Source organism: Pelodiscus sinensis, chromosome 1, assembly GCF_049634645.1.
Source record: "Pelodiscus sinensis isolate JC-2024 chromosome 1, ASM4963464v1, whole genome shotgun sequence".
Taxonomy (NCBI): domain Eukaryota; kingdom Metazoa; phylum Chordata; order Testudines; family Trionychidae; genus Pelodiscus; species Pelodiscus sinensis.
The window spans coordinates 179,039,688-179,060,816 of record NC_134711.1 but is presented as its reverse complement, the minus strand read 5'-3'; the positions used below and the strand labels follow the sequence as shown (position 1 = coordinate 179,060,816).

The 21,129-nt window shown below is 43.1% G+C and overlaps 1 protein-coding gene across 1 annotated transcript in view; it reads right to left on the bottom strand.

Moving 5' to 3' along the window:
- Positions 1-5,062: 5,062 nt before the first annotated feature.
- Positions 5,063-21,129, bottom strand: part of GABPA (GA binding protein transcription factor subunit alpha) — a 37,490-nt gene continuing 21,423 nt past the window's right edge. The window contains exons 6-10 of the mRNA XM_075910125.1: positions 17,423-17,617; positions 15,046-15,102; positions 13,547-13,687; positions 12,430-12,622; positions 5,063-8,862 (exon numbers count right to left, since the gene is read on the bottom strand). Of these exons, the coding sequence (XP_075766240.1) occupies positions 8,634-8,862; positions 12,430-12,622; positions 13,547-13,687; positions 15,046-15,102; positions 17,423-17,617 (815 nt within the window). The 3' untranslated portion in view covers positions 5,063-8,633. The remainder of the gene's footprint in view (positions 8,863-12,429; positions 12,623-13,546; positions 13,688-15,045; positions 15,103-17,422; positions 17,618-21,129) is intronic.

Here is a 21,129-nt window from a genome sequence, read left to right as displayed (position 1 = left end):
GGGACAGCCAGGGCAATAGGGTCAGAAGCCTGGCTTGTGGCAGCATGAGACTGGAGCCCCACAGCTGCCCCCAGATGTGTGGGGCTGGAGCCCTGCAGCAGCAGCCAGAGCCTCTGCTAACCAGGAAACCGGCAGCAGCTGGGCAAGCAGCCAAGTTAGGTTGGGAGTGAGGAAGGTTAAATCAGGAGGATAAAGCAGCCTGCCAGCAGCAGGCCATGGGCTTGGGAGCACGTGGCAAGAGACCTCTCCTGGTCCTGCAAATTCTCTCATTCGGGACCAGTCAAGTCCTGATGATGCTGGACCAGAGAACTCCAACCTGTAAACCTTTCTATAGCTAAACGGAACAAGAAATACTGTAAAAATCAAAGGCCTTAATTAGTACTTTACATTTCAAATAATTTGTTTTTCTGTATTTTCCTGCATTCTAAATAAAACAGACCTGCAAAAAGGATACTTGGACTACTGCTTCTTGCTGATCCTGTAAGTGGGGTTTGATGGAAGGGGTGAGGAAGTGGTGAAGTCACAGGACAACCACTTGTAGGGCATTTTCACGGGTGAAAGGTGAGAAGGGAGTTAGATGCACTAATTCCACAGTCACTGAAAGGGGCAGGTGGGTATTTTACACCTTATTTGCATATTTTTAATGCTATTTTGTCCCATGTTTGAGGCCATTGCTCCATTCACCCTAATAAGTATTTCCTGTCTGTACACTGTCTTGGAGTGCTTGTCATTGAGGCAGATGTGCCTAAGGATGCCCTTGGAACAGGCCTGGGCAAAATACGGTCCACAGGCCAGATGCAGTCTACCAAGCCACTGGATCAGGCCTGTGGACACAGGGAGGAACCCCAAGCAGGCTCCCAGCTTGCCTTGCTGCACCTGCACACAGCTCAGAAAAGCAGCTGCTGGGCCCTCTCTCCTTTAAAACTGAGAGCCAAGAGGAAGGTGGGAGGGGGTAGGCACTGTGCTCCTGCCCCCACAGCACAATCCCATTTGTTGGTTTCTGGCCAGAAACCAGCCAATTGGAGCTGCCTGTTTGAACAAGAGGCAGCCATGAAGCACTGTGCCTCATAGTTATTCACACATACTGCCCTGCAGCCTGTGTGGGGTGGGACAAGAAGGCTGGTAAGTCACCCAGGTAAGTCTCCTGCCCAGAGCCTTCCTCTGGCACCCCAGCCCTTCCCTTCCCCAAACCTCTTCCTCCCCCTTGCACTCATATCCCCTCCCAGATTCAGTACTCAATTGCCTGCTCCACATCGCAACCCCCTCCTGCCTTAGGCCACAACTCAAACTCCTGAACCCTAATCCCCTGCTCTAGCCAACAACCCAATTCCATGCACCCCTCCTTGTATCCCATTTCCCAGCCTTAGGTCACATCCCAAACCCCTGCACCCCAGTCCTGTGCCTCAGGTCACATTTGCCTCCTTCACCCAAACTCCCAGACCCCACACTTCCTCCTGCACCCCAATCCCTTACCCCAAGCTCCCTTCTGCACCAAACCTCCAACCCCAAACCTCCTCCATTAATATACCACCAAATTCTTGGAATGGCCTCTCATCAAAAGTTATTGTCCACCCCTGCCTTGGAGGGTGCATTTAGTTCTCTCAGGTTTCATGGTGAGGGCTCCACTGGTTTATCAAGAGACACCCTCAATATTTAGAACTTGGCTCTTTTTTCTACCATTAATGACCAGGCAGAAATAAATTGTAATCGCTGATCAATCAACAGAAAGAATGATTTTGTGTGTGTGGCTATAGAACATTAAAACATGTTTTCTAAGTCTGAGTTTACTTTTGCTGTGTTTCTTTTAACAACGCTAGTGGTGTTCATAGAGCATTTGGAAAATGGAAATATCCGATCCAACACATTCATAGTAGGGGCAGGAGGATACTGCCATGGAGGGTGCGGTGCGCTGGTTAACAGACCCAACTCCTCTGGCACACACATACAACACTTCACTCAAATATATTTTTCTCAGGATACTCATACTCTTCTGGGCCCCCAAACACAATACAACAGAACTTAAAGCAAAACTAAACTCATCGACTATGCAGCCCTGGCTGTCTCCATTCCTAAGCCAGCCAGAAGCACACTCCTAGCAGTCCTCTCTAACCTGACCCAATTTACTCAGCTGCTCTGGTTTCCTTGCAATCTTTTGGGGTCCATTTTCAGACAGACCTACCTCACACAATCCCCTTTTCATTGTCACTGCTCAAGCAGCCTTTCGCTCCCTGCCAGAGGGGCCTGCAAAGCTCTTCTCCTTAAGCATTTCTTTCCCTCTGAACCAACCCTCCCTGTCCACCCAGCTGCACCTAGTAATGTCCTAATTAGTCACATGTATCTCTCCCCAGGCTCAATTAAGTTCCTGACATGAATACACTATGAATTTGACCCCATTTCCTCTTCAGAATGGTTCTTAACTGTGGGTCTTGGTAAGCCAGTTCAGGGGATCTGCAAGCTCCAATTCGATCAGAGTTGGAAGGGGACATGGGGGAACTGCCCCTCCCCCCAAGTGCAGCACCTTAACAGTCCTGGGAGCAGCTTCACCTCCCCTCCTCACTTCCTCTTATTTCCCTGTCCTCCAAGCTTCACTCTCTGGCTAGGTCAGAGACTGGAAGCTAGAGCTTCTTTGGATCAGTGGCTGATCTGTCTTCTGTCATGGAGCAATCCACTAGGAAACTACCGTCTGCTGCTCCTCAGCTCCCTTTGACTGTACACCAAGCCAGCAAAAGCTGCATTGGTAGAGGGACCTGGCTCCCATGGGGAACTGTGACCACATTGGGGGGCCTCCCCTAGCGCATAGCCCTTAGCCCCACGAAAGCTCATCACCTAATAAACCATCTTGTTAGTCTTTAAAGTGCTGCATTGTTTTGTTTTACCTCTCCCTACAGTGAGCTATATAAACCAACCCCTTAGCCACCCTCTCCCTGCACCTTGTGTGGTTTTCAAACTTTGAGCTGAGCTACCCCCAAGTGGTAATTTTTAGTTGTATGTTTGTGTCTCCCCCCAGCCCTTGGGAGCAGGCTTGGTGGCCTACCGAAGCCTAGAGGCCCTCCCTCTCCACCTCTGAGCCCTGGAGCTTTTCTAGCGGCAGGGGGGGGGGGGGAGCCATGGGGCATGGGAGGAGTGAAGGAGGGGAGATGGAGGAAACTTGGAAAGAATAAGGTTGTCCTCTAAAAGGACAAAAAAACCTCTGGACACACAGTGGCTGTGTCTAGAATGGCATGATTTTCCGGAAATGATTTTAACGGAAAAGTTTTCTGTTAAAAGCGTTTTTGGAACAGAGCGTCTAGATTGGCACGGACGCTTTTCCGCAAAAGCACTTTTGGCAGAAAAGCATCCGTGCCAATCTAGACGCGTTTTTCCGCAAAAAAGCCCCGATCACCATTTTCGTGATCGGTGCTTTTTTGCAGAAAACAAATCTGAGCTGTCTACACTGGCCCTTTTGCGCAAAAGCTTTGCACAAAAGGGAGTTTTGCCCGAACAGGAGCAGAATAGTATTTCCACAAGAAGCACTGATTTCTTACAGTAGGAAGTCAGTGCTTTTGCGGAAATTCACACGGCTAGTGTAGACAGCTGGCAAGTTTTTCTGGAAAAGCGGCTGATTTTTCCGGAAAAACTGGCCAGTCTAGACACAGCCACTTTGTTTTGGAGCAGGAAGATAACTGTTTCTATTATTAAAAAAAATATACCCTAGCTAATATGGACCGATTTCTCAGCTGGTATAAATCATTATAGATTTGTTAGCAGCAGTGGTACTATACTGATTTAGAAAATCTGGAGGTATTTTTTTCCAGCCCACATAAAGACCATTGTGTAAATGAGTGCCATAAGAGATGAAATTGTTGATTAGCATCTTCTTTAAACTAACAAGGTCTTTTACACCTCTGAGAATATAAAAATCAGATCCAACAATTTCAAATTTACAAAAAAATATAAACAATTAGGAGATAGAGCCATGGTGGTTGAAATTCAAAAAGTGACACCATTAAAAACTGCAATTGCAGAATTCTATACTTGTTTCTCAGAAATTCATATAGCAGCTTTGCTCAGTTTAAAAGTAAAATATATGTGGCTACTGTCATCTCTCCAAAAACTGGAATTCAAGTCAAGCTGTGCATCATTCTTCATGTCATCCTTCTGCTCTACTCTGCGCTGATTAGGTCTCAATTGGAGTAGTGTGTCCAGTTCTGGGCACATTTCAAGAAAGATGTGGAGAAATTGGAGAAGGTCCAGAGAAGAGCAACAAGAATGATTAAAGCTCTAGAGAACATGACCTATCAAGGAAGACTGAAAGAATTGGGCTTGTTTAATTTGGAAAGGAGAGGACTGAGAGGCGACAGGATAGCAGTTTTCAGGTATCTAAAAGTATGTCACAAGGAGGAAGGAGAAAAATTGTTCTCCTTAGTCTCTGAGGATAGGACAAGACAAGAAGCAATAGGCTTAAACTGCACCAAGGGAGGTTTAGGTTGGACATTAGGAAAAAGTTCCTAACTGTCAGGGTGGTTAAACACTGGAATAAGTTGCCTAAGGAGATATTTCTGGAGATATGGTCTAGTTCAGCCTCTCTCAACCAGTGGTACAAGTACCCTTAGTGGTACTCAAGAGATGTCTGGGGGGTACGTCAACAACTGAAATTTAGAGAAAACTGAATTTTTGTTTTAAGTTTTATTATTTTTGTACTTTTTACACTCAAAAATTTCCCGCCTGGCTACAATTAAGTTGTTTAAACAAATGTGTTGCAATGGTAGAAAAAAATTGTGTGTCTGAACACTGCAGGTACTGGGGGTACTTTTTTTTTTTTTTTTTTTTTTGAAAAAGGGGAACTTTATTTAAAAAGGTTGAGAAACACTGGTCTAGATGGTACTGGGTCCTGCCATTAGGGCAGGGGATTGGACTCGATGACCTCTCAAGGTCTCTTCCAGTTCTAGTGTTCTATGATTATCAACCACTAATACAGCCTACATGCAACAACAAAATGCAACATATTTGTATAAGTAGCATATTTTACATATCATGTGTTAACACAAACTAATATGAAAAGGGCCAGTTTTATTTTAATCTGCACACATATAGAACATTCTTACAGGAAAGATCGACAAAAGATTCTGAATCACATTTCAGATAATTTCATCATGCATATGCACTGACTCCTCCTCCATTAAAATAAGTTATGAGGCTTTTATAGCACAAACAAGAACAGGAAATGTGTCACAAAATCAAGCATCTTGAAGACAGACTCTGGGTACATCTACACAGCAAAGTTATTTCAGGATACCAGAGGTATCCTGAAATAGCTACCCCGCGTCTTTTGAACGCATCCACTATTTCAAAATATAGCGGATACGCTATTTTGCCATCCCTGTAAATCTCATTCTACAAAAAGTAAAGGATGGCTCAAAATAGTGCTTTATTTCGGAATTTGTTGCTGTGTAGACAGTGCCAAATGACAAAATAAGCTATTTTGAAAATAGACTAGAAATAAGCTATGCAATTTGCATAGCGCAAATTACTTATCTTATTTTGAGTTTTGGGAGCTGTGTAGATGCACCCTTTATGTCCTAACACAAGTCCAAAAAGATATAGCTGTTTAAAGGTGAAGAAATCGGTTTTGAAGAAAGCTTGATGTCTATTTTTGCTTCTCTTTTGAAACAGCTTTGTGCTCAGCTTTGTGCTTAAGATGTTGAAATGAAATTGTGCATGCTACTTTTCTTTAAAACTAGCTACTTTAAAACAAAACAAAACTGTGGTAGCCATTCTGAAAAACAAATGAATCACCAGAACATTAGCTGTGTAACAGTTTTATGTTTTATTTTACTATATTGACATTTTATGCACAAATATTTCATCAGAGTAAAAATAGAAAATAATTGTTTCATGTAAAATTACCCAAAAAATTCAAAAGAAAAGAAATACATAATTATTAGCAGAGTATAAGTGTCTTTATTTAAAGAGTAAAAATGTATGCAAAACCCCTCAGTTTTACAAAAAATTGGGATTATACTTTCTATTTTTTTCTGGCAGCAACAGAACAATTATATTGACATATAATATTCTACATCCTTTATTTAATTGAAGACATCAAGTTAGTCAGATTTCTCCCTTAGCTACAGGAAATTTGACAACGGCTCTATGTTGATTGAAAACTGCATTGGTCCTTTTTTAATTAAAAGAACATGGTGGAAAAGCAGCAGATTCTACCAGAAAATAAAATGCATATAGACAAATCCAAAGGGGATAATAGTTACTAAATTAAAGGGCTTCAAAATAATAAGATGTATTTACAAGAGAAGTTTTGACACCATCTTTCCTAATAGTTTTATTCTATTCTGCGTAAATTCAAGGGTAAAGCATCAATTTTACTTGCTAGCTTTGATATTAATTCATTCTTCATTAGACTGATTTTATTGGTCATTTTAAACTCTTCTCTCTGTCCACTTGTAGTATTTTAGATCTGTTAGAAAGACATCAGTGTTGTAAGGGGTGTTTGTATCGCATTTATTAATTAGCTACTTGAAATGTGGCTTGTGTGGAACAGAGCAATACACATGGAATTGCAAACACAGAAAAAAGTCTTAGCCACACAACTTACAATCTAGTTTCCCCCTTTCCTAAGAGAAAGACTTCAGCTATTTACATAAGAGATTTCAAATGCTTGATAAATAGTGAAAATGGGCTACAACTATACTATAGCAGTCATACAAGCTAGACATATGACTTGACTTCTGACTGATGTACCCATATCTGTAACTAATGGATTTGTAAAGGACTAAGCAGGATTTGTGTAGCTTCTTGTAAAGTGAATACATCTGTCAAAAGCTGCATGCTCAGCCTGTTGGCAAATGAGGGAGTATTTTAGTAATTCAAGGATGGTAAATTAAAAGTCATTGGAGGAATTTGACAACAGAAGCTAAAACTGTAACTAGAGAAACTTAAATGGTAGATGGACAAAACAGAATACGAGAAATCCTAAGGTCTACAGCAAGGGCACTTAGATGCACCTCCAAGAAAACAACCAGATTCCACACATATCCTTAAAAAATAAACCCCAGTCTCTCTTTACTTGTCAATAACAATAAAAAAGTGCTTCCACCACTCAGTTTAAGTAAATTATACATTAAAGCATCTGTCAGTATAGCCAGATTCTTGACTTAAGAGTTTTAAGAGTAACTTGACCTTTCAACATAGTACTAAAGATTTTCTCCTATGCAATTATATTTTTACTACTTGTCAAGTGACACTGCAGCTTCTGCTAATGGTTCCTTATTTTAAAAAAATCTGCTTACAAGAACACCAAAAATGCATGGTAACAAAATATTCATACTGTTTAAACAAAGGGGCAAAAAGTAAAAAAAGTGCTCTATTCAGACTAACAGAAGAGGTTTAGTAAGATATTAATGGGAAAGCTCACAAATCATGGAGACACAGTGTGTACATATTAACATGTATACGCCTGAATAAAGTAGTATTTATACCAGTCTCTGGATTCAGGATACAATCCAATTATACATTTTTGAAAAATATATGTAAATATGTAACTGTGTCCCGCTTAGTTCCCAGGAATGTGTAGTTTTGTTTCTGAGGCCATAACACATTATCTGAAATTTGAAAAGAAACTAATTTTAAATAAACTATATTTTTCATATTTTAATAGGGCAGATTATACAATAATCTGAAAGTCAAACTTCAGATTTTTATAAACTTATTTGCAACTCATGTTTCTAAACAGGAAGGGACTGCTGAATATGATTAACTTAAGTCTTCAGGTCATCAAGATCAACTATAGTGCAGGTATAAGGAGTATTGGCTAATATACTTTGCAGTATAGAGCAAGAACCAAAACTACTCTTCAAGTGAGGAATAACTTTACAAGTTTTTAAACACCTGACAGAAAAAACAGGGACATCTTTATTTTCTTTTGCTGAGTAGCCAGCATAACATGTTTCAAAAAAGTTAAGAACCTGCCCTCGTATATGCCTGTTATCTACATATTACAATGAAACTCATAATTGGCTTTTCATCTAAGCCAGAATTAAACCTGGATTTTCTTTAGCACTGATCTTCAGTTTTGTTTATTCTTAGTTTTCTTTGCTTGTAAGCAGAGAAATTGTCTTAAGGACTTGATACTTTGTATTATTTAATGTGTCTGTTCCTTCTGCTCTGCTTGATTAGATGAGATTAACAGGCATGTTTAAGGGCAGCTCCTGCTTTAACTGTGTAAACATCCAATTCCATTTTGTAGTTGACCCGAGAATAAAAAAAACTGTAGAAAGCGTTGAATTCAAACTATTGACCAGTCTGTTTCCTGTAGATGCTTCACTTTTCTTAAATGCTGCAACAAATCTTTTATAGTGCTGGACATACAACATGGACCAGTTCAGCATTACTTATCAAATTCAGCAGACTACATGCCGCAGTGGACCTGTCTTCACACTGAAGTAGTTGTGGTGATCCCTTCAGATACACTGAAATATATGCTGTTAAAGATCCAAATTTATGGGTGTCTCAGTTCTTTGTAGAAAATCATGCATCATACTGTAATGTCAAGGAATAAAAAGAAGCTTCCAATTCTGATAAAGGTAACTGCTCTGAGTATATATGAAAGGCCTCAGAATCCCTCTTTCAAGTCCTAGTGCTTAATTGTCTTTCTCAGTTTTCAGAGATGCTGTAGCTAGTGCCACTGCTGTGACTGGCTGTGCAATGCCATGGAGTTGCATTTTTGCCAGTTTCTTTTGCTCACACTCTGTGACCAATCGGTTCAGCTCTGCTGCACTATATCCAATCAGAGTTTTCAAGTCACAGACAAATTTGTACACAAACCTCTTGCCTTGTACTTTGCAGATCATATCTCCATCATAATAATACCTTAAATGAAAAAAACAAACACAAAAAAGTCAATGTTAAGTAACAGAGCAATATTCAGTGCATGAGGCCCACACAAAGTGATCATACTTAAGGATACTGTAGTGTTAAAAGGTAGGTTCTTTTTTCATTGTAAGAAATTTGTAAGTATTTATGTTATTTGCTAACATAAAACTAGACCTTTTAGTCTTCTCTTTACATTTGCTGAAAAGCCCAAGAGAGAAGGCAGTGGAATATGAATTCTTGAATTATTTGTCAGCCATTGGGAGAACCATATTACTAAATTAACCACCACTACATATCCCACAGAAATGCACATTGCTTGAAGATTGAGCATCATGTGGGGTCATCATCTTGCAATGGCCCTTTTGCAAGATTTCATTCATTATTTTTGCCCTGGACAGAGATTCTTGGTCATTTCAGCTAGAAGGACAATTAACCAGACTATTGTATGTGATGTGCTTCAGCATACACCAGGGCTACTCAACATGCGGCCTGTGGCCCATTTGTACGCAGCCCGAGGCACATTGAGCTGCTTCCCAGGCATGCTCGTTGCTATGGGCTCCAGCGGCAGCGCCTCCCTGGGAGCCGCACCACACTGAGCCAAGCCTGCATGCGCAGGAGCTGCCTGCTGGCGGGGGGTCAGCAAGAAGTAGCGGCAGAGCATGCCTGCCGCATCAACCACAGTGGCAGCACCTCCCTGCAAGCAAAGCCACGCAGTACCGTGCCACACTGAGCCAGGCCAGCAGGGGGGCAGCAAAAGGTGGCGGCAGAGCATGCCTGCCGCATAAACCACAGTGGCAGTGCCTCCCTGTAAGTGGAGCCGTGCTGCGCTGCACTGAGCCAGGTAGCAAGAGACGTGGCAAGGCGGCGGTGGAGCCAGGCAGGAAGGCCAGGGTGAGAAAGGTCTGCGCTGGGGTTTGGGTAGGGTTACCATTAATCCAAACTGGACGTGTCCTTGTTTTCATATGTTAAATTGCCATCTGGACGAGTTTTTTAAAAGGCAAAAAATGTCTGGGATTTTTTGCCCTGCAAAGGAAATCAGGATCAGGAAGGGGGCATGCGCATGTACCTTCAATGGAACGTTCGTAGCCATGCGCACCTTGGCATGTGCTGTGGATATCATTGTGGCCCCTGGGGCTTCCAAAGTTGAGTAGCCCCGGCATACACTCTCATGTATTGACCTGAGGACCCATAACTTTGTCACTTGCTACTTCCCATGATGGAGAAGGTACTCTGCCGCCACCTCTTGCTGCCCCCCTGCCAGCCTGGCTCAGTGCTGCACAGTGCTGTGTGGCTCTGCTCATGGGGAGGTGCTGCTGCTGACGCAGCAGGCGTGCTCTGCAGCTACCTCTTGTTGCCCCCATCCCCCTGCCAGTGGACAGCTCCTGCGCACGTGGCCTGGATCAATGCGGTGTGGCTCGTGGGGAGGTGCTGCTGCTGGAGCCCACAGCAATGAGGCATGCCCGGGAAGCAGTTCAAGGTGCCTCAGGCTGCATACAAGCAGGCGGCATGTTGAGGAGCCCTGATCTAAAACATATATATGATCTATAGTATTCCAAAGACACTACAAAACCATTAGTAACTAAGATGCATAATGCCCAAATGTAACCTTTTACATATATATTTTGTGCTGTCCCTTACCTCAGGGATGAATGAATTTGGACTTGTGAGGTTTAATGCGATTGTGGTAAATTTGTGCAAGGCACAAATATAATGAAAGAATATTACCTTCCTATGGGGTTCAGTTTCTCTAAACATTTCATTTGACTGGATTCCCACACTTAACTTATGCTCCTAGCATAACATAGGTGGACACTTTGTTGGCTCTCAGATTTTCTATTCTTTGAAAAGGATGATTCTGTACGAAGTGCCAGATCATCTGCACTTTTGGGATGAAATAGAGGGTTTCTAAATCTCAAACAAAATTGAAACACACAGAACTAGCTTTTGTCTCCCAATTCTGATGAGAAAATGGAAGGATGGATGGGGGACTAAGAAACCCAGTCAAATCTCTGTAGAGCCACCAAAATTCTGAAGATGATATACTTCAGACAAACAAAATCTGAAACTTTCAGAATGAGAAAACCCAGGTTGGTTTGGCAAACTACAGAGACTGGTGAAAACTTTCTGTAACTGGAATGAAGTATGATTCAATGCACTTGCGACTGTGGTAATTAAAAACTGAAGTGGAGTGTATCAGAGGGCCTTGTGAGCACAGAGTTTGTCTACACATATCAAAAGGCCAAAAAGCGAGGGTATCGTTGAGAGCTCATAGACTGGTTGTTTTAGGTCTCATTCTAGAAGAGACTCAAGAACTGGAATCTAGTCAGTATAGTAACTACATAGAAACGTGTATCAGTTTTTACAGAATTTTGTTACATATGCAATGAACAATGCAGAGAGCAAAAACAAACAGAAAATGAATGTTTAGGGAATTATTTTTCTGTTGACATTTCAAATTATGCTGAAATAAAAGTTACATTTGTTTGTAAAGCACAAGAGTAAAAATTAGCAATATCACTTTTCTATTGAGAAATGACATAGCTAATACTTCGGCAATTCATTGAGAGTGTACAATTTAAACGGATAACCGATGAGCCTGGGCTCATCAGTTAACCCTTACAGTTACACACAAGGCCCCCTCCTCCCCACACTGCTACCTGTATTAGAGGCAGCAGTACGGAGCAGCGAGGGTGCCAGTGGGAACTGGCAGGAGACAGATTTTAAGCAGGCTCCCCATGAGCACCAGCTCCCGCCTCCCCTTGTCCCTGGTAGCAGCATGAAGCGGGGGCAGGCAGGTGAGCTCCCTGTGTGCACCGGCTCCAACATGTAAACACTGAAAAATTTTCAGTGGTTACACATTTACAACCCCCCCCCCACACACACACACATTTTAACATCCCTAATACAAATCTTATTAGCCATTTCTATCTGTTTCCGAAAAGCAACTCCTCACACATCCAAATAATGACCTATGCCTGCTTAGCTTATGAGATCGGCAGCAGGTGGCAGCACAGCTTGTCTGCACCTGTCTTTTTTAACTGATGCACAATAACAAGAGATTATAAATAACTGGCCGAATACTTCAGGGGGTAGCCGAGTTAGTCCGTACAGGATAAACTAAAAAAATCCAACAAATGGTCTGGTAGCTCTTTATAGACTAACAAAACATATAGATGGTATCATGAGCTTTCGTGGGCACAGCCCACTTCTTCAGATGACTGGAGTTTTGAGTTTAGGATGTGCAGACCCAAAATAAATAGGGGAGACGGCAGAAGGGGGAAGAAGAAGGAAAAAAAGGGGGGGGGGACAAGGAGCAGAGGGTATGACAATATCAAAGGGAAAAACAAGTAGGCAGAACTGACAATCTATAAACACGTAAAGATTGGATAGTTAAAAAGAAGCAGATAAGGATCAAAGGACAGCAATATATAGGAAGGGTACCAATGCAAGAATCTACACAGACAAAGAGATATTTGCACTTACATTAATTGTTAGGTTGATAATGGCTGTTAGAGAAAAGTATCCAACCATTTTATGAAAGAATTTAGTAGTAGAGCTTCTTACCGTAGAGCACGACTAAGCTTCTCATAGTTCATGGTGGGTTTATTTTTACGTTGTCCCCATTTCTGTGCAACCAGCTCAGGTTGATTGAGTTTAAACTCCCCTTCATCGCCAACCCAAGAAATACAGTCTCGAGCATCTTTGTCAGTAAGAAGTTCTAGCAAAAACTGCCATAGCTGAATCTGGCCATTGTTTCCTATTAATATAAAAAAAATTATTAAAATGGAATAAGCGCCATATTCTATGGAGCTAAAATTATTGTAAGATTTCAGTTTAAGATAGCTCATTATCCCTGTTACACAGTGGCCAAACATTTTTTTTTATAAGACCTTAAGTTAGATTCTAAATGCATAATTAGGCACTAAAATAGTTGGCCTGATCTCTTGGGCAGCATGCCCGGTAGTTCTCACTAAAATATTGGCCTGGAAGCATAGTTCTAAGGTTCCTATTTTTGAAAATGTGTCTTGTATCACAAGACACTTAATTTGTGTTTTGGAGACTGAAAAAGCAGCAATTCCTAACTGAGGGGAAAAGACAGAAAAGAAAGCAATATTGCAGAATAGAAACAAGGTAACAGGGGAGAAGATATAATATTAATGATACAAAGAATCTGGATGAAGAAAATCTAAGGAGAATTCTGAAATTAAATTGCATATCTAACATATAGTTCTCCATTTCATAGGGATTAGCAGGTCTCCAAATAGTGAAGTTAAAAACAGTGTAATAAAGAAAACTAAACAAACAGTATTCAAGTTGCCAAGTTAGAACTTTCCCCTCAGCTTCCTTCCGGAATGATCCGGTAAGGAGACGACTGAGTGGGAGCAATGGGGCACATTTCAGACAATGGTCAAACTTGGCTTTGTCTTATCTACAAGATAGCACTTCAATATAGTGCTCTTTAGCAGTGATTTAGTAAAAAGAGGCAAAGATTCCATACTGCATCAGCACTTCCTGTCACACTTGGGTTTTTCCCTACAGGCGTCACATCCAAGTGAGCAGCACTTACAAAATATGGCAAAATCGTATCTTAAAGGGATACAGCTACATGCTGTAAATTCACCATGTGATTTAACAGTTAAATATTTATAGCAATTAGATTAAAGTAAAATTGTGAAAACACCTGTTCTGTTCCCAGGTGAACTTCTGTCTTCTCCCGAGATTCTTGGTGCTCTCTGTACTTTAGCTGCCTTTGCACTGCTATTTATTACTTTAATGGTGGTTGGGGTAGCAGGCTGTACAGATGCTGGAATAATTTGCACAGCTGTGAAGCATTAAACATTGAAGAAAAATAATTATAACTTGTTGGTACAAATAATGGTGGGCGCATGCAGGTGTACACAGATAACATCTTTACTATGTACATGTGTGAAAGGACTCGTAGACTATCCGATAAGCAAATGCTCCACGTGGCATTTCACAGCAGCAGCGCTGCATGGAGCCCGGAGTCAGCAGGGGACTCTTAAAAAACTTTATCTTTTTTTAGTTGTTTACATTTAACACATTATTATACAATATTTGCTTTTGGGAAGGGGGGGGGGGGAGAAGTTTGCTGCCTGATTGTGTATTTCTGGTTCCAAATCATGTGATCAGTTCATAAGTCTGAAGTTCATAACTCTGAGGTTCTAAAGCATAGGTTCCCAAAATGAGGGGCGTGAAGAAATTCCAAAGGGGGGTGCGAGGCGACCCAGGCCCTCTCCCCCACCCCTCCCAAGAAAGAGCCCGGTCCGTTCGGTGAAAAAATTCAGAAAATACCACGTGAAATGTCCGGTATTTTCTGTTTTTTCTGGCTTGGGCGTCTGCCGGAACATGCACAGCTTGGGCTGGCTGGGGAAGGCATCCCGGGCAGACTTCAAAATGGCCCCTTTAAAGGGCAACATTTGGAGAGGGTGGGGAGAAAGAGGGTCAACAACTTTTTCCCTGGAGTACCGGCACCTTTTTTTTTTTTTTTTTTTAAAACACACACTGGTCCTGGGAATTAAAGGGGCCATGACTGTTTTTCAGCCCCGGTCAGTTCCTTTTTTTTGCTCAACAAGTTTTGCTGCTATTTTGGAGGGGGGGAAGGGAGGGGAAGCATGAGGGTTTCTCAAAAATCAAGAAGGGGGCGTGATGCCGAAAAGTTTGGGAACCACTGTTCTAGGAAGTGTGTGTCCACACACCCCCAATATTAACGTTCAAATTATTTTCCCTCTAACGAGTCACATGGATATTCATAAACCTTCACCTTAAGAATAATTTAAAATCATTGCTACCATATAAAATGTCATTGGTGTTAACACTGTATTATATATGTTAAGTTCTGCATTTTTAAAGAAGTATTTCTGATACATATTCCAAGAATGCAGTTCTGAACACCTGGTATTACAAATATTTCACGTGCATCATATTATGGTGCAGACTAATGGAAAACTTTATTGATCATCATAAAAAAATTAGAAACATTTATAATTCTGATTAAATTCTTAAATTGGCTAAAAAATGAAGCGCTGCTTTCAAAATTCAAAAACGTGCAAAAGAGATACTATTTCTCTGTGGCTTCTCTGACTTTTTAGTAGCATGAGTGCTGAACCCAAATTCCTTATTGACAAGCACCTGTCTTAATCTACTGGTATGACTACTCACGCTGATCAATAGTAACTGTAGCTATTTCTCCAGAGTGTTCTTGACTGGCCAATACATCTGCCAAGTAAAAGAAAAATATTTAAATCTTTATTCAAATCATTACCCTAATAAGTCAATTGAATCATTACCCTAATAAGTCAATTGAATGCATATGCATATGCTTATTGTGTAAGTAGTGACTCAGAGAGAGGCGGCAGGTGGGGGAGGGGGAGAAGCAGGAGCCAGCGCTTGGGGGAGCCAGCGCTTGGGGGAGCCAGCTTAAAAGTTGATTTCCCTCAGCACCGTCTCTGTAGGGGGCAGGGGAAGCAAAGGCACAATGACGGGGACCAAACATGAGCTGGGAATCAGCTGATTCCTGGCTTGTGCCCAGTTCCCCCACTACGTCTCTGTCTTGGAAACATTTGAATATTCATTTTACATTGCATTGGTATGCAACCAATAAGGGAACCGGGGAGAAGATGAAAAAGAAGGGAAAGGAAGGGGAAGAAGGTAGCGAGAAGTGTGAGTGAAAGAGGAAAACAACTGGGGAGAGGCTGGTCTGAAAGCAGTGGGGTGCTGACACCAGCCTGAAGGGCTTCTCCCACCTTGTCGCTTCACCTCACCCCACCCCAGCCGCCTGGGTAGTGGCGGCCCCTGCTTAGCCCCAGCCGCCCCCCGCCAGTGGCAAGGCAGCAGGTCCTTGTGTGTACATGCTGGCTGGACTGGGAACAGCTGGAGGCCAGAGGGAGGCTCCTGCTGATCAAGAAGGGAATAAGGTCCGTCCAGCAGCACCAACGTGGGCGGGAGGAAAGAGGGCTCGCAGGGTGGCTGATTCCTTGGTCTCTCCTCCCACACGAGAAAAGGGGCAGGAGATTGGCCTTGGGGCACCTGGAAGTTTCTCCTCTAGCTGCAGCAGCCCTCCATGCAGCGCTGGCTGCTGGATCAGCTGCCCTCCATGTGGCCTGCCAACTGGGCTACGTAGCAGCTGCAGGAGCTGGAACCAGGGTCGCCCCAGTAGGAAGAGCCTCACCACAGCCTGAGCTCCAGTTACAGCACAGTAACTCAATTAGCAGCTGCATGGCAATGTTGCCACAGCTTACACTGACCCCACCGAGCCAATCATCAAGACATGGGGGAATGGCTTGGCAGTGTGCTATGACCCAGTAGCCAGCAGTTCGTGGCCCAGCACTGGTCTGTGAACCAGCCGCTGGTAACCACTGTTCTCAAGAATTAGCTTAGTACCTTTCACGTATACAAGAAACTGCAACTATATTCTGTATCTATCTACTGTATATTTGAGAGTTTGTCGTCTGTTTTTTCAAGAACACTTCATAAATTGTAACAGCAGGGGACTAGGGAGTTGTGCACTTTGCTCTCGCTCCCTGACTGTGACAGGAAGGGGAAGAGCAAACAGCCCCGGTATGTATCTCGGGGGGGGGGGGGGGGGGGGGCGGCGGGAGGCTTCAGCCCCCCTGCCTACCGCCCTACGCACATTCCCCCGTTCCCCATACAGAACTCCAAACCTGACTCCTGCACCCCACATACCCCAGCCTGCTGCTCTGAGCCTCTCCTCATCCCACACCACTGCTCTGAGCTCCCCCACATCCCCAAGCTCCTGCCCTGATTCCTGCACTCCCTCACCCCAGTACTCCCCCCCCCTTCCTTGAGCCCCCTCCTAGACCCTACACTTAAAATTCAGAAAGGTCTGGGAGGGAGGAGAAACAGGGACCATGGGAGAGGTCCATTACAGGAGGAGGGGCCAGGACTGGGGGAATAGCCCCTCCCCCCACTGCTGGAGCGCCTCAGTTTAAAACCCTGGCAGTAAATTGTGGTCCTCCGGCCTGGGCCTCACCTCCCCCCTCCTGGCTGCCAGGGGCAGAGGGCGAGGAGCCTGCAGAGAGCACAGGACCTGGGCCTCGCCCCTCCCCCACTCTCTGGGGCAGGGAGAGGGCAAGGGGTCTGGGCGAGGTAGAAGAGCACAGTGCTTGGCGCAGCTGGGAGAGAGGTTGGAGGGCTGCAAGCCATGAGACCTCTCCCCTCGCGACTGGAGGAAGATAGAGGGAGTCAGGCTTAGCCCAACCCCCCATCAGCCAGAGGGAGCAAGCCGGACTAGCCGTAGCCTCAGCCTGGCTCAACCATTCCGCCTCCACCCCGGCAGCTGGCCAATTGCCACGCCTTGGCCCTCCCCGGCAATCGGGGCTGCCTACCCCCCGAGAGGGGGTTGGCGAGCGTAGTGAGCAGGGGGCACCATCCCTTAGTATTCGCTTATCTTGTATTTGACACCCTCCCTTTCACTGCTAATGGAAAGTGGGAAAACAATTTGGGCTGTTCACAACTGTCCTTATCTTTCCACACACAAAAACAGTAACTAAATCAGCCATTGAGAAAGCTCACATACATTTTCGAAGAAGCTCCAGGTGGCTCCAAAGGATTTCTCCACGAGGGACTCTCTGGAAGAAGTCCTCTTGATTGAGGCTACATAACTCTCGGCCTGGAATACTAAGAGTATTGAGGTCTATGTCAGTCATGCTGAATTCCTTCATCACCCATACCACCCAGTGGAGTACTTGGTCTGTTGACCACTGTACAGGGTCTAGGAAAAAAAGAAGAGAAATATATTATACAACTGATAAAAGGTTGTGTCACTGTCTATTTTAGACATTATAAAACCATTCCCTATAATCAGTAACAATAAAAAGAACCAGAGAGGAAACACTTTTCCATATAATTAAAATAAGTATGACCAACCAAGCATATCAATGAGTTGTTACATTTAAAAAGACCTAATTACATTTTCGTTAACAGCGTATAAAACTATACCACACATTCTATGCATTGAGAAACAAAAGGGAAGAGAGTGGATGGTGTGGAAAGCCACAATACAAATAAAATGCCGATTCTCAAGATGCTACTCAAACTACTCCTATGGACCTGCTAATTTGCTTTCTATGGCTTTGCCTGAGACAGTGCAGTATCTGGAGTACAAGTCAAGTGTCTCACTTGGATCACCACTTCTTTTTACCACTTCTGAAGATTTAAGCCCTCTACTGCTCTCTCTAGCAATTTTGTTTTATTCCTTCTAATATTAAACATTAGATTTCTGTATGTTGGGATGGGATCTCCTTCCCCAAATGTTAGATCAGTAACATTGTGTGCAACCAGGGATACTGGTGACTAGCTAGAGTTCTAATAAACGTCATTAAGCTTCCTAACTTTTTTTGAAAAAGGATAGATATTTGTTTTGCCTTGTTGTAACTAGGCCAATCTGGGTGAACAGTTAGAACAAATACCTGTCAAAAATTGTTTCACATGCAGGATTAATTTTTCCCCTGTACCTATTGTCATATTGTATAGCTTCTTTAGGCTAACACTATACTCCATAATAATGCCTTCTGTGAGCACACCTTAACTGTGGAATATACCGTGGGCTAAGAAAGTTGTTAAGCTCTCTTGGGTTTTGGAGGATAATCTAACTTCTGGGAAGCCCCAACAAAAAAGCAACTTGGCAATATGCAATGCATAGATACAGTTTGTGATTTTCGAAACAGAAGTTTTCAGGAAGGTTCTCTCCTCATCTCGTCCCCTAAGATATGATTTTTGCTTTTTCTTATCTGGTTTCCTAAGAGGCTTTGGAGTTCCATGGCTGAGAAACGTGCTTTAGTGGTCACTCCCATAGATCATGCAACTCTTTCTGGCAGGGTCTGGATCTTACACTCAGTCAGCAGAAACCTTTCGATTAAACAGTTCTGAAGCTAGAACCACTGGCACATCTACCAAAATGCAACACTGAGAAATGAACAGTGCCAGAGTTCTAAAAATGTTGTTTTAAAGAGCTAACTTTGCATTTGTAGCACACTAGTGGTGGGAGTTCTAACCCTAACTCCTGGAAGTCACAAAGAACATCCTCTGTTCCAGACAATAAGCTTGTTTCTTAAAAGAGTTAGGTAAGCTGTCTGCCACAACATCAAAAATTATCTACTTCAGTTGCTGCCTTGTCTCCTGTAATAATTTTGGCTTCACAGAGTACGTGAAAATACAATGAACTTAAGATATCTATTGATAAACTGTGGTTCCAAAAAGCAGTTGGGTCATTTTTTCCCTTGATTTAGTATTTTCTGATTGTTCCATGCTTCCAGCAAAAACAACCTGAAGGAGGAAATGACAGCCAGAAACAGCTGTGTAGGACACTTTGTTTCTTTGAGACAAAAATAAAACTGGAAGAACAGAAGAGAGATGTTAAAGGATGGAAAAATCCTGGAAGATGGTCAGTTGTTTAGCTTACTAGCCAGAACAGATAATGGAGAGGAAAAGAGTCTGCAATATCACTATACACCAGGGTTTGTTTTTTCTCCAAGTTCCAATTCTCACTGTTGCAAAACTTGCAGGATTCTCAAGAGAGGCACATTATTTCAAAAAGCATTGATGGGAGTTGAAAAAAATCAACTCCCAGCAGAACCACAATTTACACACATTTATTAGGGATGTTAAACATTTTTGTAAACATGTAACTGCTGAATTTTCGAGCAGTTACATATTTATACACTGGGGGAAAGTGGGAGCCCTCTTGCATGCCCCTCCACACTGCTGCCTCTGTGTGAGGCAGTGGAGGGAAGGTGGTGGCTCCACGGAAACTGGCATGTGCCAAGAGCCATCTTAAAAGCTGGCTGGTGCCTGCTCCCCCATGCTGCTGCCTCTGAGGGAGGCAGCAAGGGTTGAGGGGGTGGGAAGGGCAGGCAGCATCATGGGAGCCATCAACCGATAACTCAGGTTTATTCGTTAATCATGTAAACAAGTACACACTAACATCCCTAATATTTATAGAAAGGCCAGGCAAAAAACCTGAAATCTCATCTATGGGGGAATCATAAGAAAATTCATTTACAAAAAACTAGAGAGGCATATATTATTATAAAACACCAACAAGGCATTCAGAAAACAAAAGATCCTCATGTGCCTCCTTTCTCTTGAATTCTATGAAGTCAGGAAAATCTGATATGTTTTTTAAAAACTATCCTTTTTAGTATTCACTTTATTAAGACTTTTCTACTACAAGTAAGGATGTTAAATTTCGATTAATCAGCTAATTGAGTAGTTGATGGCATTTCCTGTGGGGACCATACCACATTTAAAAGGCAGAGGCACAGCACTTGGACCCGGCGCGAGCTCGGACTGATTGAGTATTAAGGATATTAAGGACTAGTCGATTTCCCCCCCACCTTGCTGCCTTTATCAGATAGAGGCAGCAAAGGGGGGAGGGGGAAAAGAAGGGGTGTTTCAAAGGGGCAGCGCCACACAGCTGAGCCTGGGATCAACTATGTGGTGCTGCAGTGCATGGAGCCTGCTGGGGACTCTTGTGGGACTCATGCATTTCAAAGCTGTCACGCTCTTCCTGCTGGGGACTCTTATGCATTTCAAAGCTGACATGCTGCATGCAGCCCAGGCCCAGCGGGACTTCCCGCTGGCCCTGGGCTGCTCATGGACTTCCACATTCCTCCTTTGATATGTACAAGAGCCCCACCGGAGGCTCTTGTACATGTCAGAGGAAGAATGTGGAAGTGCCTATCCACTAGTCAATGGAAATTCCATTGATTACTCAACTAGTCAATTATTTGTTACTTAACATCCTTATCATTGAGTACCCGCTCATCCCGGGTGCTCCATTGCATCTCTGCCTAACCTCCCCTGTGGTGATGGTGCTGGGTGGAACTGGCTTTTAAGACAGCTCCCCCTAGCACTGGCTCCTGCTCCCTCCCTTGCTGCCTCTATATCGGGGGGAAGGGGAGGAGAGCGACTAGTTGAGTAGTGACTCGACTACCTGATAAGCCTACGTGTACCGGGTAGTCAACTAGTTGCTTACATCCCTACTACCAAAAGGAGGTAATTTCAAAATATCTATATGCTTTGGTCAGGAAGAAGCCAACTTAGTTTTATATGTATTTCTCACCTATATATGGAAAACAATTGTAAACCTTTGTCAATGTGTCACCACTGTAACTTCAATGATGATTTTCTTCTTTGAAAAAGGAATGTTTGAATACTAACATATGTATAAAGTTTAAGAAACTCTTGTAATTCAACACTAAATGTTTTTAGTATTATGTTGAA